Consider the following 27,072-nt stretch of genomic DNA (forward strand, 5'->3'; position numbering starts at 1 on the left):
AAAAAAAAAAAAAAAAAAAAAAAAAAAAAAAAAAAAAAAAAAAAAAAGAAAACCGTTGCTGGGCACGGTAGTTCATGCCTGTGATCTCAGTGACTTGGGAGGCTGAGGTGAGAACATCACTTTAGCTGGTGAGTTTGAGGCCAAAGAGAGCCATGATCACACCAGTGCACTTCAGCCTGGACAACAGAGTAAGACCCTATCTCTAAAAATAAATAAATAGAAAAACATTAGTCTCCAACTCTACCCTCCAGATTTTTAGTCCCACTCTTCAATAGCAGTCTCTTTTACTTTCTGGGTTTTATTTATTTGTTTGTTTAGAGACAGAGTCTGTAAACCTATTATCCAATTCTAAAGTGCCACTGCACTCCAGCCTGAGTGACAAGACCCTGAGACAGGATCTGGCTCTGTTGCCCAGGCTGGAGTGCAGTGGTGCAATCTCAGCTCACTGCACCCTCTGCCTCCCAGGCTCAAGCCATCCATCCTCCCACCTCAGCCTCCTGAGTAGTTGGGACTACAGGCATGAGCCACTGTGCCTAGCCTGCTTATTCTTTTTAAAAATTTATTGATTGGCCAGGCGCGGTGGCTCACGCTTGTAATCCCAGCACTTTGGAAGGCCAAGGTGAATGAATCACTTGAGGTCAGCAGTTCAAGACCAGCCTGGCCATCATGGTGAAACCCTGTCTCTACTAAAAATACAAAAATTAGCCAGGCGTGGTGGCCCACACCTATAGTCCCAGCTACTCAGGAGGCTGAGGCAGGAGAATTGCTTGAAACTGGGAGGTGGAGGTTGCAGCGAGCTGAGTTTGCACCACTGTACTCCAGCCTGGGCAACAGAGTAAGACTCCGTCTCAAAAAAAAAAAAAAATTACTGATTTATTTTAGAATTGAATAATAGGTTTACATAGTTAAAATTCAGAAGGTTTAAAAGAGTATACCATGAAAAAGTCTCCCCTTGACTGCTGCCTCCCAGCCACCCAGTTTCCTTTCCAAGAGGTAATCATCAGTGTTTTTGGTTTCTTGTATATCCTGGAAACAAATGTTCTATGCATATACAAACACACCGCATACACACATACGCAAGTATATTGATTCCCTGCAATGACAGATGATTTAGCTCACCGTCCCATCCTTACTGTTCCCAGTAATTGATAGCTTTTAATATTTTTAATTTTCTATTGGTTATTTTTGTCAATAGTATAAGTATTCCTATACTTTTTTTTCTCCATCAACAATAGTCAGTATCTTGAATTGTTTTTATGTAAGACAAGAATATTAGGTACCCAACCACTTTTCCTCCCCTCTTCCTCTTTTCACTTCCTGGCAGCTGTATTTTTACTTTTATATTGTCAAGCTTGACATTCACGTTCTCCTATGTAACCACATTTAAGCCTTCCATTCTTGGTCTAAGTCTGATTCTGAAAATTAAAAACCAGTATGTGGCTTTGATATAATTATGTGTATACAGATATCATTCACTCCAGGGCCCAGCAGTATGCATACATGATTATTTCTTCTCTGTAGTTACAGAGTTACAGTCTTGGACCTCTTTATTTATTTTATTTATTTTTTTTTTTGAGATGGAGTCTTACTCTGTCACCCAGGCTGGAGTGCAGTGACGCGATCTCAGCTCACTGCAACTTCCGCCTCCCAGGTTCAAGCAGTTCTCCTGCCTCAGCCTCCCAAGTAGCTGGGATTACGGGTGTGCACCATCACACCAAGCTAATTTTTTGTATTTTTAGTAGAGATGGGGTTTCACCGTGTTAGTCAGGATGGTCTCGATCTCCTGACCTCGTGATCCATCTGCCTCAGCCTCCCAAAGTACTGGGATTACAGGTGTGAGCCACTGCGCCCAGCCTTAAAGGACTTCTTTAAAGGGCCTGTACTCCCAGCTACTCAGGAGACTGAGGTATAAGAATCACTTGAACCCAGGAGGCAGTGGTGCAATCTCAGTTTATTGCAACCTGCGCCTCCCGGGCTTAAGCCATCCTCCCACCTCAGCCTCCCAAGTAGCTGGGACTACAGGTGCAGGCTACCATGCCCAGCTAATGCCAGAGGTTACAGTAAGCTGAGATTGTTCCACTGCACTCCAGCCTGGGCAATAGAGCAAGACCCTGTTTCAGACCCCCCTACACACAAATGTTCCTAGTGTCAAGGTGAAATGGTTTTTCTTACACTCCATCAATTACTTAAAATCATAGCACATTGTAGTTTGCTTCATATTTACATTATAACTTTCTTATACGGCTTTTTATTTTTCTTGGACTTTCTAATTGCCTTTCTTTTTTCTTATTGACAAAAGAATGATGAGCCTTAATCATATTCTCAAGTTTATCCAGCCCCTCAGCCTGTTGCCTGGAGTCCATTTCCTCCTCCCTGCTTCCACCCCAAAGGCATCCCTCCTGGAGCCCTTCCTCCTCCTCCTGCAGTCTGGAGTGTTTGCTCTTTAGGTCTGCTGTACAGCTCTCAGCCTGGGACTTCCCTTCACTGCCCTCCTGGGTGGGACCCCCTGCTTCCTGAATCCCATGTCTTCCTCTTTCTTGGTTTTCTTATTTTACTGGGATAAATTATCAGGTAATTTCCTTAACAATGGGTACATTGGAGGTGTATACGTTCTGAGTCCTTGCATGTCTAAAAGTCTTTATTCTGCCCTCATACTTGATCGATGGTTTGGCTGAATGTAGATTTCTTTTTTTTTCTTTTCTTATTTTTGAAACAGAGTCTGTCGCCCAGGCTGGAGTGCAATGGCACGATCTCAGCTCACTGCAACCTCCGCCTCCTGGGGGGTTCAGGCGATTCTCCTGCCTCAGCCTCCTGAATAACTGGGATTACAGGCACGCCACCATGCCTGGCTAATTTTTGTACTTTTAGTAGAGACAGGGTTTTACCATGTTGGTCAGGCTGGTCTCAGACTCCTGACCTCGTGACCCGTCCACCGTGGCCTCCAAAGTGCTGGGATTACAGGTGTGAGCCATCGTGCCCAGTCGCTATGTAGATTTCTAAGTTCAAATTCACATTCTCAGAACTTTTGCAGTTATTATACCATTGTCTCTGGTATCCAGTGTTGCTAGTGAGAAGTCTGATGCCAGTGTGAGTTTGATTCCAATTATTTTGTAGATGACTTGTATTTTCCTTTCTGAAAGCATTGAGGAATATTCTGTTTATCTTTTGATTACTTGAAAGTTCAAAGGATGTGTCTGTTATGGGACTTTTGTCATTCATTCTATCAGGACTCTAAAGACTTTTTTAACCTGGAGATTTGAGTACTTCTTTAGCTTGGTGAAATTTTTCTCTGTTATTTCTTTGATAATAACTTCCTCTCAATTTTTTCTATTCTTTCTGGATTTCTGTTCATCAGATGGTAGACCTCATAGACTGGTCGTCTTTTTCTCCTGTATTTCTCTAATAATCTCTCTCTCTCTCTCTCTCTGTATGTGCATGGCCTTCGGAGAGATTTCCTCAACTTTGTCTTCTAGCTTTTTTAGTGAGATTTTTTCAGCAATCATATTTTTCATCTCTAAGGCCTCTACATTTGCTGATTGTTCTTTTCTCATAGCATACTATTCTTGTTTTAAAAATCTGTTATTTTCCTCAATTTTGTCTTTTCACTAGGATCAATTTTTCTGTTTCATGCTGCTTGTTTTCCAAGTATAGTTGACTTCTTTGCTTGTCTCTTTATATGTAAAAATGAAGGACTGCGTAGCAGGAGTGCATTTTCTTTCTGTCATTTAAAGGGATGGGAGCTCTGACTAGAAGCTCTAAGTACATGGGCAGGGCACACTGACTGGCAGGCTTCGCTTTGAGGATGAGTGAGTGAAGTGCCAGTTGTTAGGCTTTGAGCCTCTGTAGGCCAGAAAGGGAGTGATGGGGGTTTTACTCTAAGATATCCCCATTAGAGATCTCAATTCTCAGTTTACTCAATTTCTTTAGAAAAGAACCCTTCAGGGTGTGTTGTATGAGGTGAGTAGGGGAATAAAGGGACTGACTCTTATAAGTAAACATGGGTCATTGTTTAATCCTATTTATTCAGCCCTGCTCCTCACTTCATCTTCTATCATATGTGCCCACTTCAAGCCAGAGTCTCTCTTGGGTCACTCTGGGTAGATAAGCTCCCACCTCCAGTCCAGTTCACTCATGGCATATTCTAGACCTGTGCCACCCAGTTGATAGCTCCTAGCCCCCTGTGGTTATTGAATATGTGAAATAGGCTAGAATGAGTTGAGGTGTGCTCTAAGTGTAAAATACACACTGATTCTGAACACTTAGTACACACACACACAAAAGAAAGTAGGCTGGGCATGGTGGCCCATGCCTGTAATCCCAGCACTTTGAGAGACTGAGGCAGGCGGAATGCTTGAGCTCATGAGTTTGATACCAGCCTGGGCAACTTGGCAAAATGCCATCTCTACCAAAAATACAAAAATTAGCTGGGCATGGTAACCTGCACCTGTGGTCCCAGCTACTTGGGAGGCTGAGGTGAGAGGATGGCTTGAGCCCGGGAGGTGGCGGTCACAATGAACTGAGAACTGAGATTGCACGACTGCACTCTATCCTGGGAAACAGAGCCAGACCCTGTCTCAAAAAGAAAGAGAGAGAGAGAGAGGAGAGAGGGAGAGAGAAAGAGAAAGAAAAGAAAGAGGGAGGGAGGGAGGGAGGAGAAAGAAAGAAGAAAGAGAAAGAAAGAAACTAAGACTGGGCACAGTGGCTCACACCTGTAATCCCAACAGTTTGGGAGGCCAAGGCAGGGTGGATTGCTTGGGACCAGGAGCTTGAGACCAGCCTAGGCAACATGGAAGAACCCTGTCTCTACAAAAAAGATAAAAATTAGTTGGGCATGGTGGCACACACCTGAAGTACCAGCTACTCGAGAGGTCAGAGGATTGAGACCCCATCTCAAAAAAAAAAAAAAGGCCGGGTGCAGTGGCTCACACCTGTAATGCCAGCACTTTGGGAGGCCAAAGCAGGTGGACCACCTGAGGTCAGGAGTTCGAGACCAGCCTGACCAACATGGAAAAATCCCATCTCTACTAAAAACACAAAATTAGCCGGCGTGGTGGTGCATGCTTGTAATCCCAGCTACTCGGGAGGCTGAGGCAGGAGAATCGCTTGAACCCGGGAGAGGGAGGCTGCAGTGAGCTGAGATCATGCCACTGCACTCCAGCCTGGGGAACAAGGGTGAAACTCTGTCTCAAAAAAATATATAATAATAATAATTTCATCTCTTTTATTGTTATTTTTTTGGGGGGGGGGATGAAGTGTGTTACCCAGGCTGGAGTGCAGTGGTGCGATCTCCACTCACTACAAGCTCCGCCTCCTGGGTTCACGCTGTTCTCCTGCCTCAGCCTCCAGAGTAGCTAGGACTACAGGTGCCCGCCACTACGGTCCGGCTGATTTTTTTATTTTTAGTAGAGACGGGTTTTCACCATGTTAGCCAGGATCGTCTCGATCTCCTGACCTCGTGATCCGCTTGCCTCGACCTCCCAAAGTGCTGGGATTACAGGCAAAAGCCACCGTGCCCGGCCCGTCTCTTTTTTAATGTGGCTAAATTCTGTGACTCTGGTGGCGGGCACCTGTAGTCCTAGCTACTCAGGAGGCTGAGGCAGGAGAATGGCGTGAACCCAGGAGGTGGAGCTTGCAGTGAGCTGAGATCTCGCCACTGCACTCCAGCCTGGGCAACAAAGACAGACTCCGTCTCAAAAAAAAAAAAATTATGTGACTCATCTTTCTGTTGGAAAGCAATGCTGTAGACAATGGCTGCTGCTTCATCTGTTAGCATGTCTCCATCTGCTTTCTAAGTTTGTCAGAATCATTTGTGCACTGATGACCCCTACTCCCATTTTATTTTTTTGCTGATAACACAGTTATTTTCTACTTTGATAGACTCTCATGTAGGGTGGAGGAGATGGGAGGGAATCTGCTATCGTGCATATGAAGCTGCTTCTAACTTCTAACCTGTCAGAGCAGTCTGTCACCAAATAATTTATCATAGGATCTATCTGCAGTCCTTCTTAGAGACAAAGCCAGTGAGATTCTTTTAAGTTTAGGTGGAGACCCTTGTATGTTCACATAGGTGCCCCCACCCCCTCATTACCACAAGATATCCTGAAGAGTATTTCGGGAATCCCATTTTAGTCTTTTTTCCTGTCCCCATAGAATCACTGGCCTCTTCCTTTTCTAGTCATAATTCTATTAATCATCTGTTCTGGGCCGGAAACTGTGCTAGGGGTTGTTGTAGGACTAAAAGACAGTATTTATGAGAACACTAGTGTAATACCTTGCTGAGAGTGGGATCAATACAAGCTATGTAATTTAGGGCAAGTTTTAAGGAAACTGAGGCTCATAGAGGTTAAATAACTGGCCGTAAATCACAGAGCTAGTCAGTGGCAGAGCTAGAATTTCTTTTTTTTTTTTTAAGGCAGGGTCTCATTCTGTCACCCAGGCTGGAGTGCAGTGGTATGATCTCAGCTCATTGCAGCCTTAGACCCTGCTAGGATCAGGTGATCTTCCCACTTCCACCTCCCAAATAGCTGGGACTATAGGCATACAGTCTAGCTACTTTTTGTATTTTTTGTAGAGACAAGGGTTTCGCCATCTTGCCCAGGCTGGTCTTGATCTCCTGGCTCAAGCAGTTTCTCTACCTCTGCCTCCCAAAGTGCTGGGATTACAGGTTTGAACTACCACACCCAGCCCAGAGCTGGGATTTTGATGCAGGCCTATTTGACTCTAAAGGTTATGCTCTTGACCACAGTTCTGGTTTTATATTCTGGACTGTACAGTAGAATTGACCACAATTCTCTAAGTTATTTTATTTAGCCTTACCACAGAAAAAATGGTAGCATCCCTATTTTATAGATTGGAAAACAGAAACCCGGGGAGGCTAAATGACTTGCCAGGGACACTCAGATATTTCTTCTTGGGACCCCCAGAAAAAAGTAAAAGGAAATTTTCTTTTTCTTTTAGACGGGGTCTCACTCTTGTCCAGGCTGGAGTGCAGTGGTGTGATCTTGGCTTACTGCAACCTCTGCCTCCTGAAATGTAACACTGTCAGCCAAGTGCGGTGGCTCATGCCTGTAATCCCAGCACTTTGGGAGGCCGAGGCGGGTGGAGGTCAGGAGTTCAAGACCAGCGTGGCCAACATGGTGAAACCCCACCTCTACAAAAATACAGAAATTAGTCAGGCATGATGGCGGGTGGCTGTAATCCCAGCTGCTCAGGAGACTGAGGTGGGAGAATCGCTTGAACCCAGGAGGCAGAGGTTGCAGTGAGCCCAGATCACACCACTGCACTCCAGCCTGGGCAACAGAGTGAGACTCCATTTCAAAAAAAAAAAAAAAGATACGTAGCATTGTGATCAGCCCTAACTCCTGGGGGCAGCCCAGGAACCCTTGTGGGGATGTGTAAGTCTGAGGACCTGGGGAAATTGAGAGGTCGCAAGCTGAAAAAGAGAACGTTTATAAAAGCCCCTACTATGATGGGCATGGCACTTACCCACTATTTTATAATTACTCTTCTAGACTATGGGCCTATCTAGTTTTCTTCTCATACAATAGCAGCCACGCACAAAAACTCCTTGACTAATTAGCTTGAGCCCTGCTCTCAGGGTGCTGCTCAGGGGGAAGGATTTGTTCTGTTTAAGGGCGCATTTCAGTGCCTGGTACGTAATAAACACATAAATATTTGTTCCTGAGCTGTGCTTCTCTGCAAACTAAATAACAACTCATTACTTACACCTCTCTTGTGTTACTTATACCTCTCTTGTGTGTGCAGTCTTTTTGTGTGTGGTTTTTTGTTTTTTTTTTTTTTTTTTTGAGACAAAGTCTTACTCTGCCCCCCAGGCTGGAGTGCAGTGGCACAACCACTGGTCACTGCAGCCTGAACCTCTAGGCTGAGGTGATACTCCCACCTCAGCCTGAGTAGCTGGGACTACAGGCGTGTACCACCATACATGCCTAATTTTTTGTTTTTGTTTTTGTTTGGTTTTTTTTTTTTTTTTTTTTTGAGACGGAGTCTTGCTCTGTCGCCCAGGCTGGGGTGCAGTGGCACAATCTCGGCTCACTGCAAGCTCCGCCTCACGGGTTCATGCCATTCTCCTGCCTCAGCCTCCCGAGTAGCTGGGACTATAGGCGCCCGCCACCACGCCTGGCTAATTTTTTGTATTTTTAGTAGAGACAGTGTTTCACCGTGTTAGCCAGGATGGTCTCGATCTCCTGACCTTGTGATCCGCCCGCCTGGGCCTCTCAAAGTGCTGGGATTACAGGCATGAGCCACCGCGCCCGGCTGTTTTGTTTTTTTTGTTTTTGAGATGTAGTCTCGCTCTGTCACCCAGGCTGGAGTGCAGTGGCGTGTCTCTGCTTACTGCAAGCTCCACCTCCCCGGGTTCACGCCATTCTTCTGCCTCAGCCTCCCAGGTAGCTGGGAGCACAGGCACCCGCCGCCACGCCCGGCTAATTTTTTTATTTTTTAGTAGAGACGGACAGGGTTTCACCATGTTAGCCAGGATGGTCTTGATCTCCTGACCTCGTGATCCACCCGTCTTGGCCTCCCAGAGTGCTGGGATTACAGGCATGAGCCACCGCACCCGGCCCATACCCTCCTAATTTNTTCACCGTGTTAGCCAGGATGGTCTCGATCTCCTGACCTTGTGATCCGCCCGCCTGGGCCTCTCAAAGTGCTGGGATTACAGGCATGAGCCACCGCGCCCGGCTGTTTTGTTTTTTTTGTTTTGAGATGTAGTCTCGCTCTGTCACCCAGGCTGGAGTGCAGTGGCGTGTCTCTGCTTACTGCAAGCTCCACCTCCCCGGGTTCACGCCATTCTTCTGCCTCAGCCTCCCAGGTAGCTGGGAGCACAGGCACCCGCCGCCACGCCCGGCTAATTTTTTTATTTTTTAGTAGAGACGGACAGGGTTTCACCATGTTAGCCAGGATGGTCTTGATCTCCTGACCTCGTGATCCACCCGTCTTGGCCTCCCAGAGTGCTGGGATTACAGGCATGAGCCACCGCACCCGGCCCATACCCTCCTAATTTTTTTTTTTTGAGACAGAGTCTCGCTCTGTCACCCAGGCTAGAGTACCGTGGTGCGATCTCGGCTCACTGCAACCTCCACCTCCTGGGTTCATGCCATTCTCCTGCCTCAGCCTCCTGAGTAGCTGAGACTACAGGCGCTCACCACAACACCCAGCTAATTTTTTGTATTTTTAGTAGAGACGAGGTTTCACCGTGTTAGCCAGGAGGGTCTCAATCTCCTGACCTTGTGATCTGCCTGCCTCGACCTCCCAAAGTTCCGGGATTACAGATGTGAACCATCATGCCCAGCCACCCGCCTAATTTTTAAATTTGTTTTGTAGAGGTAGGGTCTCACTATGTTGCCCAGGCTGGTCTTGAACTCCTGGGCTCATGTGATCTTCCCACCTCGGCCTCCCAAAGTGCTGGGATTACAGACGTGAGCTACTGTGCTTGTCCTCTTTGTACACTTTTTAACTAATCACCCATGATGATTTGTTAAGTAGGTGCCTTGATCTTTGGTACCAAACAGTTCTGATTTTGAGCCTCACCCCCACCTGCCCTGTCACTTCCTTACTAATCGTGTAAGCTTTGGGAATTTACTTCCCTTTCCGAGCCACAGCTTCCTCAGCTGAAAAGGGGACAAAGTAACAGTACTAATGCATAGTGTTATGAGAAAAGAGTTTGCCTGAAAGCATTCGGTACAGTGCCTGGAACATAGGCCATGCCCAGCGAATGTGGGCTGTTGCTGTTGTGAGTCATCCCTAGGCTGTGAGTGCAGGGACTTGCTTCTTGCTTCCTACTGTATCCCCAGTGTCAGCATTTCTGCTATACCCCCAGTGCTTGGCACGTACCGAGTGGTAATACATGTGCTAAATGACTGGCCATTGGATGGGAGGGTGGATGGATGGAAGGTCTGGTAAATTCTCCCCTCTGGGCAGCCAGAAGAGCTGAGTGAGGCCCATGGAGGAAAGAAGATCCCCTCAGTGGCTGAGAGTTGGGATCCTGGCCCATGGACAGGCCTTCCCTCACCACTGTCTTCCCCAGCAGGTTTGGGATGTACATTCCATTCCTGCAGCTGAATTGTGACCTCCGCAAGACAAGCCTCTTCAACCACATGGCCTCCATAGGGCCCCGGGAGGCGGTCAGCGGCCTGGCGAAGAGCCGGGACTATCTCCTGACACTGCGGGAGACGTGGAAGCAGCACACGAGACAGCTGTATGGCCCAGACGCCATGCCCACCCATGCCTGCTGCCTGTCGCCCAGCCTAATCCGCAGTGAGGTGGAGTTCCTCAAGATGGACTTCAACTGGCGCATGAAGGAAGTGCTCGTCAGCTCCATGCTGAGTGCCTACTATGTGGCCTTTGTGCCTGTCTGGTTCGTGAAGGTGCGTAGCTCAAACCAGGGAGGGAAAGGGCCTAGCTGGGACCTTTCCCTGCTGCCTGCCTATGTAATTTCTCCTGCTGGCCTAACTCTGCTGTTTTTGATGTGATTTCCCATCTGTTCTCCTCTGGAGGACTAGAGCGACTACTGTCTCCATTTTATTTTTTATTTTTAGAGACAGGATCTTGCTGTCACCTACACTGGAGTGCAGTGGCACAACCACGGGTCACTGAAGCCTCAACTTCCTGGTCTCAAGTGATCCTCCTGTCTCAGCCTCTTGAGTAGCTGGGACTACAGGCATAAGCCACCATGCCCAGCTAATTTTTTAATTTTTTATAGAGCTGGAGTCTCACTATGCTGCCCAAGCTGATCTCAGAATTCCTGGTCTTAAGTGGTCCTCCTGCCTCAGCTTCCCAACGTGTTGGGATTACAGGCGTGAGCCACTACATCCAGCCTGTGTCCATTTTATTTTACTTTTCTTATTTTTTATTTTTATTTTTTTGAGACAGAGTCTCCTTCTGTCAGTCAGGTGAGTACAATGGCACGATCTTGGCTAACTGTAACCTCTGCCTCCCGGGTTCAAGCGATTCTCCTACATTAGCCTCCCAAGTAGCTGGGATTATAGACATGTGCCACCATGCCCAACTAATTTTTGTATTTTTAGTAGAGATGGGGTTTCACCATTTTGGCCAGTCTGGTCTCAAACTCCTGGCCCCAAGTGATCCACCCACCTTGGCCTCCCAAAGTGTTGGGATTACAGACATGAGCCACCACGCCCCAGCCTGTGTCCATTTTAGAGTGCAGATAACTAGACTCACTGAAGGGAAGTGACCTGTCCAACATCACCCAGCCAATGAGGGAGACATGGCGTTGTTATTCATAATACTTGATTTCAAAGACTAGTGAGTTTGTATTTCAGCAATTGTTGTGACACAGACATGTCACAATGTCTGGCTTTATCATTTAGTAAGGAAGCCAGTGTTCATCCAGATTTGAGTGACCCCAAAAGCCTGTGCTCTCTTTTATTGCTTATATGGTCTCCTGGGAAGGTACCTCCTCAGCTGCAAACTGCAGTGGGCTTGAGAGAACTTAATGTCTTTTTTTTTTTTTTAGACGGAGTCTCGCTCTGTCGCCCAGGCTGGAGTGCAGTGGTGTGATCTTGGCTCACTGCACCCTCCATCTCCCAGGTTTAAGCAATTCTCCTGCCTCAGCCTCCCAAGTAGTTGGGATTATAGGCGTGCACTACCACACCCAACTAATTTCTGTATTTTTAGTAGAGACAGGGTTTCACCATGTTGGCCAGGCTGGTCTTGAACTCCTGACCTCAGGTGATCCACCCACCTCAGGCCTCCCAAAGTGCTGGGATTACAGGTGTGAGCCACTGCGCTGGGCCTAGTAGTTGCTCTATCCTCATTTGACAAATGAAACTAAAGCACAGAGAAGGTAAATGAGTTGCCCAATGTCACATAGTAAATAAGCGAAAGAGCCAAGATTTGAATTCAGATCTCTTGGACCCCAGAGCCTGTTCTCTGGCTCAGAGTGGTAGGCAGTAGGAGCAAATTTCCTTGTAGAAAACCAACTAGTGGGCACAGGGCCTAAGCCTTCTTTGTTGGGTTTGATTCTTGGTTTCGGGCTATTCTGAGGTCTCCCCAGGACTGTCCTAACCTCTCAGTCAGGTAGAATCAGGGAGGGAAAGGGAATAAGGCCATTGTGGGGATCCCAGGCCTCACCCACCTTCTGCTACCCCCAGAACACACATTACTATGACAAGCGCTGGTCCTGTGAACTCTTCCTGCTGGTGTCCATCAGCACCTCTGTGATCCTCATGCAGCACCTGCTGCCTGCCAGCTACTGTGACCTGCTGCACAAGGCTGCCGCCCATCTGGGCTGTTGGCAGAAGGTGGACCCAGCACTGTGCTCCAACGTGCTGCAGCACCCGTGAGTCACCCTACCCTGCTTGGCCCAATCCCATCCCTTCTGGTCAGCGTCTGGAGTCACTTGTCCACCTGCTGATTAACGTATTCAGTTAGCAAATAGTTATTGAGCGTGTCTTGTATATTAGGCCAAGCGTCCAGGGTGGGGTATGGTGGGGCCTGACACACATGTTCCCTGTCCTTGGGTAACTTGCAGTGTACTGAAGATGGGAGGGGACTGATGGTAATTCTTGGACTTGTTGACTTTCTCTTTGCTGACTGTTTATTCACTCATTGCCTTACTTGCTCATGCTTCACTCTTCTCTTACCTGCTCATTCATCCACTGGGTCATTACGTCACCAACTCTTTCAGCAGATGTTTACTTCCACCCAGTCCATACCAGGCCTGTGGATGTGCCAGGCAAAAGAGCTTGGACTTTGACTTAGGCCCAGCGGGGGATAGAGGATTTTTAGCAGTGGAGGGACCCATCCCAAGGTGTGCTTTAGAATCATCAGCCTGGTGCCAGGATGTGGTGCTGTGCTAGTTGATGCTGAACCCTGGCCAGGGAAGGATGAGGTGGGCAAAAGAGACCTAGCTGCAAGAAGGTACTGCACCCAGAGCAGAGGCAATCACACTGCTCAGGGACCCTTTTTCAAAGTACTTTTCACCCCAGGTTATACTAATTTTCCTGCCTGTATTCTCCCATTAGACTGGAAGCTCCTCAAGGCCAGGATCACCTCTGAAGCACATCCGAGTCTTGGGCCCAGGACAAGGCTTGGCAGAGAGGAGGCCCCTAGGACAGGTTTGCAGAGGTAGGCCCACCAAGGAGCAGAGATGCAAGCAAGGCCACAGAAGCTAAGCCTCCTGGTGTTGGCCATGCATGTCAGTCAGGGTCCCTTTCAGGCTCTGTCCTGGAGGTCCAGAAAAGTGACTGGGCATTGCTGATTGGGCCAAAAGGAGGCTTGGCTCAGCCTTGGGCTCTGAGGGGCGGGAGGAATAGGAAGATAGAATATAGCTGAACATGAGGATATACCTGTCCATGGCTCACCATGGTCCTTCACATGGCTTCACAGCTGGGTCCTGCCAAACGTTTCTGCCTCATCTTTTACCATGCCCCAAACCATCCTCTGCTCTTCAGTAAAGCCAAGCAGATCTCCTCAGGTCGTCATATGCTTTATGCACTTGTGCATCCAGGCTTTTGCAAGTGATGTGTCTTTTGCTTGGGATGGTCTTTCCATTCTTTCTATCCTCGTTAACTTCTATTCATCTTTTAGCACTTGCTTCCTCCAGGAACACTTTCCTGACCATCCAGATGGGTTCAGTGCCCCTCTCCTATAAGGGGCCCCTCCTTTCAGTGGCCCATAATACCATGATCATTGCATTTAATGTTTTCTACTGTGTTTGCTGAGTTACTTGCCTGTCATTCCAGGACTGAAAGTTCACGAAGCTCAGGGCCCTTGCCTGTCTAGCACTCAGTTGCCTCCTCAGGCCTTTTTTTTTTTTTGAGATGGAGTCATGCTCTGTTGCCCAGACTGGAGTGCAGTGGCGCAATCTTGGCTCATTGCAATCTCCACCTTCTGGATTCAAGCGATTCTTCTGCCTCGGCCTCCCGAGTAGCTGGGACTACAGGTATGCACCTCCACACCTGGCTAATTTTTACATTTTTAGTAGAGACGGGGTTTCACCATGTTAGCCAGGCTGGTCTCAAACTCCTGACCTCAGGTGATCCACTCATCCTGGCCTCCCAGAGTTCCCAAAGTGCTGGGGTTACAGGCGTGAGCCACTACGTTTGGCCTAGGCCTTTCGCCTTTCTTTTTAAGGGTAAAATTTCCATACAGTGAAATGTGCAATCCTTTTTTTTTTTTTTTTAATTTTTTTTTTTTGAGACGGGAGTCTTGCTCTGCCACCAAAGGCTGGAGTGGAGTGGCCAGAATCTCAACTCACTGCAAGCTCCGCCTCCCGGGTTCACGCCATTGCTCCTGTCTCAGCCTCCCGAGTAGTGGACTACAGGCGCCCGCCTCGTCGCCCGGCTAGTTTTTGTATTTTTTAGTAGAGACGGGTTTCACCGTGTACCAGTGATGGTCTCAATCTTCCTGACCTTGTGATCTGCCCGTCTCTGGCCCCCAAAGTGCTGGGATGTGACAGGCTTGAGCCACCGCGCCCGCCGCAATCCCTTTTTTTTCTTTTTTTTTTTTTTGTTGCCTTGAGACGAGTCTTGCTCTGTCGCCCAGGCTGGAGTGCAGTGGCCGGATCTCAGGCTCACTGCAAGCTCACGCCTCCCGGGTTTACGCCATTCTCCTGCCATCAGCCTCCTGAGGTAGTTGGACTACAGGCGCGGCACCCAATCGACCCGCTAGATTGTTTTGTATTTTTAAGTAGAGACGGGGTTCACCATGTTAGCCAGGATGGTCTCGAACCTCTGACCTCGTGATCCACCCGTCTCGGCCTCCCAAAGTGCTGGGATTACAGGCTTGAGCCCACCGCGCTCCGCGGCCATCTTTTTTTTTTTTGAGACCAAGGTCCTTACTCTGTCTCCCAAGCTGGAGTGCAGTGGTGCAATCACAGCTCATTGCAGCCACAACCTCCTGGGCTCAGGTGATCCTCCCACTTCAGCACGTCCAGCTAATTTTTGTATTTTTTTGTTTGATGTTTTGCCATGTTGCCCAGGCTGGTCTAGAGCTCCTGGACTCGAGCGATCCACCCATCTCGACCTCCCAGAGTGCTGGGATCACAGGCATGAGCCACTGCACTTGGCCTACAAATCTTAAAAAGTGTGCAATTCTTTGAGTTTTGATAAAGGTATATACGCTTATGTAATCCACCCCTCATCAAGATACAGAACATTTCCAGTCCTTCAGAAAATGTCCTCATGGCTCTTCCTAGTGATCTTTCCCCCAAGACAACTACCTTTCTGTTTTCTTTCACCAGAGGTTAGTTTTGCCTATTGTAGAACTTAATATAAATGAAATCATTCTTTTTTTTTTTTTGGCGATGGAGTGTCACTCTGTCGCCCAGGCTGGAGTACAGTGGCACGATCTTGGCTCACTGCAATTTCCGCCTCCTGGGTTCAAGCAATTCTCCTGCCTCAGCCTCCCAGGTAGCTGGGATTACAGGCACGTGCTACCATGCCCAACTGATTTTTTGTGGGTTTTTTTTTTTTTTTTTGAGACAGAGTCTCGCTCTGTTGCCCAGGTTGGGTGCAGTGGCCAGATCTCAGCTTACTGCAAGCTCCACCTCCCGGGTTCACGCCATTCTCCTGCCTCAGCCTCCTGGGTAGCTGGGACTACAGATGCCCACCACCTCGCCCAGCTAGTTTTTTGTATTTTTTAGTAGAGACGGGGCTTCACTGTGTTAGCCAGGATGGTCTCAATCTCCTGACCTCGTGGTCTGCCCGTCTCAGCCTCCCAGAGTGCTGGGATTACCAGCTTGAGCCACCACACCCGGCCCGATTTTTTTATGTTTTAAGTAGAGATGGGGTGTCACCATGCTGGCCAGGTTGGTCACAAACTCCTGACCTTGTGATCCGCCTGCCTTGGCCTCCCAAAGTGAAGCTGGGATTATAGGCGTGAGCCACTGCACCCGGCCCCAACTTCTTTTATTCAGCATATTGTCTGTGAGGTTCATTCATGTTGTGAGTCGCACAATAACTTTTCTTTTTTGTTTTTTGAGACAGTTTCGCTCTTGTTGCCCAGGCTGGAGTGCAGTGGCGCGATCTTGGCTCACTGCAACCTTCACCTTCTGGGTTCAAGCGACTCTCCTGCCTCAGCTTCCCAAATATCTGGGATTACAGGCCTGTGTCACCATGTCCCGCTAACTTTTTTTGTATTTTTAGTAGAGATGGGGGTTTCAGCATGTTGGCCAGGCTGGTCTCGAACTCCTGACCTCAGGTGATCTGCCCACTCTTGGCCTCCCAAAGTGCTGGGATTACAGGCGTAACCTCACTGTGCCTGGCCAACTATTTTTTTTAAATGAGTGAATCAACAAGGCAAGAGCATTGGGTTGAGAAGGGGCTGCTTACAGGCTGTGACTTCAGTCCTCTGGTCCAGGCCCTTGGGATTCCTGGGAGATCTCACAGGACATTATAAGAAAGCTCACTGGTCCCACCATCTCATTCATATGCTCACTAGGGCCTCTCTGTGCCAGGCCTTACGGCATGCTCTGGGGACACAGGGGTGGATTAGATCGTCCCGTTCAAGGGCTCTCAGCCTAGTGAGGTATACAGATAGGGAAATAAATGACCAGCATTGGGAAATGTGGACCAGTAGCAGGAGATGCTGGAACAGTTAAAGGATGCCAAACGGGCCAAGCACGGTGGCTCATGCTTGTAATCCTAGTACTTTGGGAGGCCGAGGCGGGCGGATCACCTGAGGTCAGCAGTTCGAGACCAGCGTGGGCAACATGGCGAAACCCCGTCTCTACAAAAAATACAGAAAAATTAGCCGGGTGTGGTGGCAGGTGCCTATAGTTCTAAGGCAGGAGAATCGCTTGAACCCGGGACATGGAGGTTGCAGTGAGCTGAGCGCCACTGCACTCCAGCCTGGGCGGCAGAGTGAGACTCTGTCTAAAAAAAAAAAACTCATAGGTGGGAATTGAACAGTGAGAACACTTGGACACAGGGTGGGGAACGTCACACACCAGGACCTGTTGTGGGGTCGGGGGAGGGCGGAGGGATAACATTAAGAGAAATACCTAATGTAAATGACGAGTTAATGGGTGCAGCACACCAACACGGCGCATGTATACATACGTAACAAACCTGCATGTTGTGCACATGTACCCTAGAACTTAAAGTATAATTAAAAAAAAAAAAAAAGGATGCCAAACTCTGGGGAGTTTGAGAAAGGCTTTGTGGAGGAACCTGGGTTTTGAAAGATGATGAAGAGCTTACCAGAAGGATTAGGCTTTGGGAAGGGCAATCCAATTGGAGGGAGCAGCTTAGGGAGAGACATGAAGCAGTACAGAGTGCTGGAGGAATGAGAAACAGCATGAGCTGTGTGGTGAGGGTTGTGCGAAGCCACACAAGACCTCAGAGGCCATGCCAAATCCTTGGGGCCTTGACTCCACGGGCACTAGGAAGCCTTCAAAAGGTTTTAAGCAGGGCCAGGAGCTGCGGCTGGTGCCTGTAATCCCAGCACTTTGAGAGACAGAGGCACACAGATCACCTGAGGTCAGGAGTTCGAGACCAGCCTGGCCAATGTGGTGGAACCTCGTCTCTACTAAAAATACAAAAATTAGCCAGGCGTGGTAGCAGGTGCCTGTAATCCCAGCCACTCTTGAGGCTGAGGCAGGAGAATTGCTTGAACCTGGGAAGTGGAGGTTGCAGTAAGCCAAGATTGTGCCACTGCACTCCAGCCTGGATGACAAGATCGAAACTCCTTCTCAAAAAAAAAAAAAAGCCCACAAAGGGTTTTAAGCAGAGGGTGATTAGGCTCAGCTTAGTATTTTACAAAGACCACTCTCAGACAACTGTATGGTGGACCATTTGGAAGCAAGAGGTGAGACCAGATGAAGCAAAGGAACCAAGAGAGGAAAAAGGATTTTCTCAACAATCTCTTAGTAATTAGTGTCAGCCCTAGACCTTCTAACTCACAGTACAGTGAATTCCTCATGATTCTTACCCCATTTTACAGGGGAGGCAACTGAAACCCAGAAAAGTCAGTGTGTCTAAATGATAGAAATGAGAGTAGAGCCTGGTGATTCCCTCCTGCCCATTCATTCTTCTCGTACCCCTTTTATGGGTGAGCTGGGGATAAGGGGCACTGTTGGGCTGTGCCTCCAGGTGGACTGAAGAATGCATGTGGCCGCAGGGCGTGCTGGTGAAGCACAGCAAGAATGTCTACAAAGCCGTAGGCCACTACAACGTGGCTATCCCCTCTGATGTCTCCCACTTCCGCTTCCACGTGAGTCTCCTCCCCGGGGAAGGACGGTTGGGGCCTGAGGGAGAGGGTGGGAGGATCTGCAGGGCAGAAATGTGATGTCATTGCAAGAGAAAGCTATTTTCAGTGTTTTCCCAATCCAAAGGAAGACAGTGCACACATGTAGCACAAGGACAGCCATACAAATCGTCACTTAATAACTGCAGCTGGGCTGGGCATGGTGGCTTATGCCTGTAATCCCAGCACTTTAGGAGACCAAGGTGGACGGATCACCTGAGGTCAGGAGTTCAAGACCAGACCAGCCTGGTCAACATGATGAAACCTCGTCTCCATTAAAAATACAAAAATTAGCCAGGCACGGTGGTGGGCGCCTGTAATCCCAGCTACTCAGGAGGCTGAGGAGGGAGAATCACTTGAACTCGGGAGACAGAGGTTACAGTGAGCCAAGTTCACGCCACTGCACTCCAGCCCAGGCAACAGAGCAAGACTCATTCTCAAAAAAATAAAATAAAATAAGTAAATAACTGCAGCTCATTTGGTTGTAGATCTTTCAGAACACTGGACAGAGGGAGAGAAGATGATAGTAAAAGAAGGGGCTCTTGGCAGTGAAAGACAATACTGTCTTTATTTGTTACTGTGCGCCAGCCATGTCCTTAAGCACTCTCCATGCACCTTCCTAGTCAGCCTTCCCCTGAACCTTGTATGTGAAAGATATGCTAGGGTTATCTCTGTTTTTAGATACTGAAATCAGCTTAGAGAGTTTAACTTGTTAAAGGCTGCCTTGTTGCGAAACTTGAGATGTAATGGTAATGACTCATGAATTAGCTATGGAAAGGGCTGCCCAAAATTATCTAAAATAGTGATCTCTTTTTTTTTTAATTTTCACTATGAAATCCGCCCCCCCCCCCTTTTTTTTAAAACACAATCAGAGGCCAAAATCCAATATATGGGACCTCCTGGCGCTGCTCTGTTTGGAGGAGTTAGAACCCCCTTCACTTCCTGCTCACCCCTCCTGTAACTCCTAAAGGATCCCCTTGAAACCTGGGGCTCAAAGGACACAGCCTGAGAAATCACTGACCTGGGCTGATGTGTTCATTTCACAGTTGAGAAATCCAAGCCCCGGAGAGGAAAGGGACTTGCCCAAAGTATTGCAGCCTGTTAGGTGCAGAGCTGAGCCTGACATCCTGGTCTCTTGGCCTCCCATTTCCTGCCACTTCTCCCGTCCTGTAAGCAGCTCTTGAGATTTAGGTACCTTGGCCCCTGTGGAATCAAAATCCCTAGACACTGTGCAGTTTTTTGAACTGATAAGAATTTTTTTTTTAGTTCCTGCGTTCTACCTTGCTGTTGAGAGTGAGCTGTTGCCATGTCCCTTGGCAGCTTCCAGCCTAGCTAGGGATGCTACCTGTGAAGTAGGTAATTCAGGCTGTAGAGTCTGTAATAACTTTCCATGCCTGTGTCATAGGATTCTAATTTGTTCAGCCCCAACAATAGCCAGGAGATGACATTAAAAGGTGTTGATGTTATTGAGGGTCAGTGGATGAGGGAGAAAAAATTTTCAAAAATTAAAATTAAAAAAAAATTTAAAAAATTTAAAAAATCTATCGATAGATAGATTGATTGATTTTATTTTATTTTTTTATATTTTTTTATTTTTTTTGAGACGAGGCTCGCTCTTCACCCAGGCTGGAGTGCAGTGGAGCCGGAGTCTCAGTCACGTTTCAAGGCTCCACCTCCGGGGTTCACGCCATTCTCTGTTCAGCCCTCCCGAGTAGCTGGGACTACAGCGGGCGCGACCTCGGCCCGGCCTAGTTTTATTTTTTGTTGTGATTTTTAGTAGGGAGACGGGGTTTCACTGTGTGTGCCAGGATGGGTCTCGTGGATCTCCTGGACCTTGTGAGTCGCGCCCGTCTCGGGTCCTCCCAAGTGCTGGAATTCACAGCAGATAGCTTGGCACGGCGCGCCGGCTTTATTTTTTTACTTTTTTGAGACGGAGTCTTGCTCTGTCGCCGTCCAGGCTGGAGTGCCAGGTGGGCTCTATCTCGGCTCACGTGCAAGCTTGTACTCGCGGGTTCACGCCATTCTCCTGCTCAGCCTCGCCGAGGTAGCTGGGGGACTACAGGCACCCGGGCCCCGGACGCCTGGCAAATATTTTTAATAGAGACAGGGTTTCACCGTGTTAGGATGATCTTGATCTCCTGACCTCGTGATCCGCCTGCCTCGGCCTCCCAAAGTGCTGGGATCACAGGCGTGGGCCACTGCGCCTGGTCAAAAAAAAATTTTTTTAAAGGTGTTGACTTTAGACCACAAAAAGAGTTTGAGAGAGCAAGCAGAACCTGTCAAGAAAAACTTCCTAGGGGAGGTAGAAGTTGAACAGGATCTTAGATGACTTACGTGGGAAGCAGCAGTCCTATCAGGAGGAATACCACAAGCAGAGGCAGATGAGGTGGCAAAATCCACATCCAACCCCAGAAAGTCTTCCTCCCCACCCATGTCTGCATGGGGCCCCAAGAGCCTGTCCCCTTCACTGGCCCACCCAGAACCCCTATCCAGGAGGAAGGTTTCTGGAACACACCTTTTAGCCATGCCCACCCCCTTCCGGTTACAGTTCTTTTTCAGCAAACCCCTGCGGATCCTTAACATCCTCCTGCTGCTGGAGGGCGCTGTCATTGTCTACCAGCTGTACTCCCTAATGTCCTCTGAAAAGTGGCACCAGACCATCTCGCTGGCCCTCATCCTCTTCAGCAACTACTATGCCTTCTTCAAGCTGCTCCGGGACCGCTTGGTATTGGGCAAGGCCTACTCATACTCTGCTAGCCCCCAGAGAGACCTGGACCACCGTTTCTCCTGAGCTCTGGGGTGACCTCAGGGACAGTGTCCAGGCTTCAGCCACGGGCTCCCTGGCAAGGGGCTGTTGGGTAGGAGCGGGAGGGGGGAAAAAAAAAGACAAAAAAATCCACCAGAGCTTTGTATTTTTGTTACGTACTGTTTCTTTGATAATTGATGTGATAAGGAAAAAAGTCCTATTTTTATACTCCCAACAAGCCTGTGTCCTGTGGTTCTTTCCCTTCGGGTGTGTGAGACGTATTGCAGAGGTGTGAGATTCTGGTTGAGAAAGCCCCCACATGTGGCTTCTGAAGCCTCTGTGGGTACTGCCTTCTTCAGTAGAGAAGAGATGAGGAGGCACTGGAGGCCATGGTAGCAGTGATAGCTACTGTGAACTGAATGCTCACTGTGTACCAGATGATGCTCTGTGTGTATTTCAGGCCTTGCCTTAATTTAACTTTTATGACAACCCTAGGAATAAAGTACTGTCACTCCAATGGATGAAGAACTGGAGCTCAGGGAGTTATAGTGACTTGCCCATAGTAACACAGCTAGGAAGTGGTAGAGCTGGACATAAAACCTCTGAAAGGCCTGGCACAGTGGCTCAAGCCTGTAATCCCAGCACTTCGGGAGGCTGAGGTGGGTGGATCACTGGAAACCAGGAGTTTGAGACCAGCCTGGCCAAGATGGTAAAACCACGTCTCTACTAAAAATACAAAAATTAGCCAGGCGTGGCCGGGCGCGGTGGCTCACGCCTGTAACCCTAGCACTTTGGAGGCCAAGGCAGGCAGATCATGAGATCAGGAGATCAAGACCATGGTGAAACCCCATCTCTACTAAAAAATACAAAAAAATTAGCCGGGCGCGGTGGCGGGCGCCTATGGTCCCAGCTACTCAGGAGGCTGAGGCAGCAGAATGGTGTGAACCCGGGAGGCAGAGCTTGCAGTGAGTCGCGATCATGCCACTGCACTCCAGCCTGGGCGACAGAGGGAAACTCAGTCTCAAAAAAAAATAAAAAGCCAGGCGTGGTGGCGCATGTCTGTAGTCCCAGCTACTTGGAAGGCTGAGGCACGGGAATCGCTGGAACCTGGAGGCAGAGGTTGCAGTGAACTGAGATCGCACCACTGCACTCCAGCCTGGGTGACACAGCAAGACTCCGTCTTAAAAAAAATAAAAATAAGGTCGGGCACCATGGCTCACACCCGTAATCCGAGCACTTTGGGAGGCCGAGGCAGGTGGATCACCTGAGGTCAGCAGTTTGAGACCAGCCTGACCAACATGGAGAAACGCTGTCTCTACTAAAAATACAAAATTAGCCAGGCATGGTGGGTGGTGCATGCCTATAATCCCAGCTACTCAGGAGGCTGAGGCAGAAGAATTGCTTAAACTCTGGAGGCAGAGGTTGCAGTGAGCCAAGATCGTGCCACTGCAATCTTGCAGTGCCAAGATCGAGCCAAGATCCAGCCTGGGCAACAAGAGCAAAACTCCATCTCAAAAAACCTCTGAAAGATGACACTACTATCCTGGCAGAAGGTGATGTCTTGATTCTCTCAGTGTGTAGTCACTGAGACCCTCCTTACTGGGTATTACGGTAGATGGTGAGGTTGCCAAGACACGAACAAGCAAGTAATACTACACTGGGATGAGCCCAACAGTTACAAGGTACAGCAGAGCAGAGGGGAGAGAATGTTTAATTTTCTCTGGGCTTCTTGGAGGAGGGGATAGTCTGAATTGTATTAGCCACTTCCTAGGTGGACAAGAGAGGGAAAGGGTGTTTCAGTTAGAGAAGCAGGCAAATGTAATAGTGCACATGCAGTAGCACATAGATTTAGAACATCCTGGTGTGTTTTGGGGAAGGTAAACAAAATGCAGATCTTAGAGCAGGAAGGATTAAAAAAAAAAAGGGGGAGCAGGAAAGGTCAACAGAGGCTGGATCAGGGAGGACCAGTAGTCCTAGGCTAGCAAAAGTGTATGAGCAGGGTCACGTGCTAGAGTAGAAACAGTTGCTTGTAGGGTCACTGCCTCCTATGGGCATAAGATAGAGGGTTCAGGCTGAAAGGAGAGGACACATGGACACTCAGCCATTCTCATCTATTCAGCCCATGTTCCCTGAGCCCTTCTTGGCCATAAGGTATGCAGACGAGCTCACAGTGGTATATGGGAGACACACCTCAACAAGTATTTTTGGTGCCTCTATTGAGGCAGACACTGTGCTGAACACTGGGATGGTTACAAAGATAAGGAAGATACTGTCCCAAAGACAACAAGGAGAAATGGACACACATTATGAGCAAATTTGGGTGTGAAATGCTAAGGAAGGCCGGGCGCGGTGGCTCAAGCCTGTAATCTCAGCACTTTGGGAGGCCGAGACGGGTGGATCACGAGGTCAGGAGATCGAGACCATCCTGGCTAACACGGTGAAAACCCGTCTCTACTAAAAAATACAAAAAAAAAAAAACTAGCTGGGCGAGGTGGCGGGCGCCTGTAGTCCCAGCTACTCGGGAGGCTGAGGCAGGAGAATGGCATAAACCCGGGAGGCGGAGCTTGCAGTGAGCTGAGATCCAGCCACTGCACTCCAGCCCAGGTGACAGAGCCAGACTCCGTCTCAAAAAAAAAAAAAAAAAAAAGAAATGCTAAGGAAAACTAGTGTCCATTTCTTCCTGTGGTAGCAGACAGGACAGGTACCCTATCTGGAAAAACAGGCTTCCCCAAACAGCTGATAGCTGAGTTGGGTCTTGAAAGTGAGTAGTTCTCAGAGTCTGGCACGGTGGCTCACATTTAGTAATCCCAGCACTTTGGGAGGCTGAGGTGGGTGGATCACCTGAGGTCAGGAGTTCAACACCAGTCTGGTCAACATGGCAAAACCCCGTCTCTACTAAAAACACAAAAATTAGGCTGGGCGTAGTGGCTCACGCTTGTAATCCCAGCACTTTGGGAGGCTGAGGTGGGTGGATCACAAGGTCAGGAATTCGAGACCAGCTTGGCCAACATAGTGAAACCCCGTCTCTACTAAAAATACAAAAATTAGCTGGGTATGGTGGCAGGCACCTGTAATCCCAGCTACTCGGGAGACTGAGGCAGGAGAATCACTTGAACCCAGGAGGCAGAGGTTGTAGTGAGCTGAGATTGCGCCACTTTACTCCAGCCTGGGCGACAGAGCTAGACTCTGTCTCAAAAAGAAACAACAACAACAACAACTTAGCCGGGTGTGATGGTGCATGCCTGTAATCCCAGCTATTCAGGAGGTTAAGGTAGGAGAGTCGCTTGAACCTGGGAGGCGAAGGTTGCAGTGAGCCAACATCATGCCATTGTACTCCAGCCTGGACAACAAGAGCAAAACTCTTGTCTCAAAAAAAAAAAAAAACAAGTGAGTAGTTCTCATGGCTAAGTGGGGAAGGGAGGGCACTGCATTCTAAGCAGAGGGAACAGCATATGCAAAGGCACATCAGAAGATAGGAGCATATTTGAAGAAAAGTGGTTCTCCAAATATGGTTGGAGCTTGCGTTGCATGGTGGGGAGTAGCCCAAGAAGCAGGTAAGGACCAGTCTGTGTGCCAGATTAAAATGTCTGGGCATTACCTAAGGGCAGGCAGTAGGAAGTTGCTAAGCAGAAGAGTTACACTGTAAGGTTTCTGCTTTTTTTCTTTTTCTTTTTTCTTTTTTTGGACGGAGTCTCGCTCTGTCGCCCAGGCTGGAGTGCAGTGGCCGGATCTCAGCTCACTGCAAGCTCTGCCTCCTGGGTTTACAACATTCTCCTGCCTCAGCCTCCCGAGTAGCTGGGACTACAGGCGCCTGCAACCTCGCCCGGCTAGTTTTTTGTATTTTTTTAGTAGAGACGGGGTTTCACCGTGTTAGCCAGGCTGGGCTCGATCTCCTGACCTCGTGATCCGACTGTCTCAGCCTCCCAAAGTGCTGGGATTACAGGCTTGACCCACCGCACCCGGCTGCTCTTTTTTTTTTTTTTTTTTTTTTTTTTTTTTAATGAGACAGCGTTTCTCCATGTTGCCCAGGCTGGTCTTCAACTCCTGGGCTCAAGCAATTCTCCTACCTCAGCCTTCCCAGTAGCTAGGATTACAGGTCTCTGCTTTTCAGGAGATACTGGGTGGGAGCTGGAGAGTCTGGAGGCAGGAGGCCAGAGAGGAGGCAGGCAATATAGAACAGGGCAAAGTGATGAGGTCTCACTGTAAGCAGGGGCAGTAGGAAGGGAAATATAGTGTGCCCCTTCCTGACCTTCATCCTAGAGTTTTCCTTTTGATTTCTTTCCCGCAAGAAAATGGGCCAGGCACACAACTAAAGTTGGCAATTTGTTGTGACAGGCCCTCATTCTGCTTCCAGAAGATAGATCCCTCTATGTCTTGAAGATATAGCCTGGTTCTGTGTGTCAAAGTGGGGGACAGGAGGGCTGGCATGTCATAGAAAAAGAAAGGCCTGATATGTACTAGCCGTATGTCCCATGATTCAAAAGGCATATGAACAATAAGAGCCTCAATTTCCTCATCTCTAAAAGGGGAGATCATATCCCTTGCTCTGTGTAACTCAATTTTCTGTTCATTCCTTTGTTTATTCATTCAACAGTTATTTATGGAGCACACACAATGTGCCATATTCTGTGCTAGGTGCTGGAAATATGGTGGTAAACAATACAGAACCCACCCCTGCCCTCAAGGAGCTTGCTGTGAGGATAAATGAAATAATGATTATGAAATCACTCTGTCAACTATACTGCATAAGTCTCATTGTTTTTGTTTTATTTTCTTCTTTTTTTTTTTAAGAGACAGGGGTCTTTCTATGTTGCCCAGGCTGGTCTCGAACTCCTGGGCTCAAGCAATCTGCCCGCCTCAGCCTCCTAAAATGCTGGGATTGCAGGAATGAGCCACCACGTCCAGCCTATTTCTTTCTCTCTCTCTCTCTTTTTTTGTTTTTGTTTTGTTTTGTTTTTTCAGAGACAGAGTCTCACTCTATCACCCAACCTGGAGTATAGTGGCACAGTCATGGCAGTGCAGCCTTGACCTCCTGGGCTCAAGTGATCCTCTAGCCTCAGTCTTCCGAGTACAAGTGCGCATTACTATCCCCCTCTAATTTTTTTTTTTTTTTTTTTTTGAGACGGAGTCTCGCTCTGTCGCCCAGGCTGGAGTGCAGTGGCCAGATCTCAGCTCACTGCAAGCTCCGCCTCCCGGGTTTAGGCCATTCTCCTGCCTCAGCCTCCTGAGTAGCTGGGACTACAGACGCCTGCCACCTTGCCCAGCTAGTTTTTTGTATTTTTTTAGTAGAGACGGGGTTTCACCGTGTTAGCCAGGATGGTCTCGATCTCCTGACCTTGTGATCCGCCCATCTCGGCCTCCCAAAGTGCTGGGATTACAGGCTTGAGCCACCGCGCCCGGCCCCCCCCTCTGATTTTTTTCTTTTAATTTATTTTTTGTGGAGATGGGGTCTCACTGTATTGCCCAGTCTGGTCTTGAGCTCCTAGTCTCAAGTGATCCTTTGACCTCATCCTCCCAAAGTGTTAGGATTACAGACAAGCATGAACTGCCACACCTAGCCCCATTTTTCTATTTCTCATCTCCCAATAAAATTGCAACCTCAACTAGGGCTACCTGTGTAGGCCTAATCAGAAAACCTGAGTTTAGTCTTACCTCTTCGTTTCCTTCTCTCCATAGCCTCATTGAGCAAGGCACTTCCCCGCTCTAGATGATTCATTATTCATATTCAGCCCAGGGTCTATGACTGTTGTTTTTGTTTTTAGAGACGGAGTTTTGCTCTTGTCGCCCAGGCTGTAATGCAGTGGTGCAATCTCGGTTCACTGCAACCTCTGCCTCCCGGGTTAAAGCAATTCTCCTGCCTCAGCCTCCCGAGTAGCTGGGATTACAGGCACGCACCACCATGCCCGGCTAAGTTTTGTATTTTTAATAGAGACCATGTTGGGCAGGCTGGTCTCGAACTCCTGACCTCAGGTGATCCGCCGGCTTCAGCCTCCCAAAGTGCTGGGATTACAGGCGTGAGCCACAGCGCCCAGCTGTTTGGTTTTAACTATGAAAAGAAGGGATAAACTGGCCGGGCGCGGTGGCTCAAGCCTGTAATC

At 48.4% G+C, this 27,072-nt stretch overlaps 1 protein-coding gene across 7 annotated transcripts in view; it reads left to right on the forward strand.

The window, feature by feature from the left end:
- Positions 1–21,212, forward strand: part of TMEM39B (transmembrane protein 39B) — a 30,404-nt gene extending 9,192 nt beyond the window's left edge. For all 7 annotated transcript variants that reach the window (XM_017857079.1, XM_017857077.1, XM_017857081.1 and 4 more), the window contains 4 exons: positions 10,049–10,385; positions 12,132–12,319; positions 18,075–18,195; positions 20,777–21,212. In XM_017857079.1, coding sequence (XP_017712568.1) covers positions 10,049–10,385; positions 12,132–12,319; positions 18,075–18,195; positions 20,777–21,019 — 889 coding nt within the window. In that variant the 3' untranslated portion in view covers positions 21,020–21,212. The remainder of the gene's footprint in view (positions 1–10,048; positions 10,386–12,131; positions 12,320–18,074; positions 18,196–20,776) is intronic.
- Positions 21,213–27,072: the final 5,860 nt, after the last annotated feature.

This window comes from Rhinopithecus bieti, unplaced genomic scaffold, assembly GCF_001698545.2.
Source record: "Rhinopithecus bieti isolate Rb0 unplaced genomic scaffold, ASM169854v2 scaffold_44592, whole genome shotgun sequence".
NCBI classification, from domain to species: domain Eukaryota; kingdom Metazoa; phylum Chordata; class Mammalia; order Primates; family Cercopithecidae; genus Rhinopithecus; species Rhinopithecus bieti.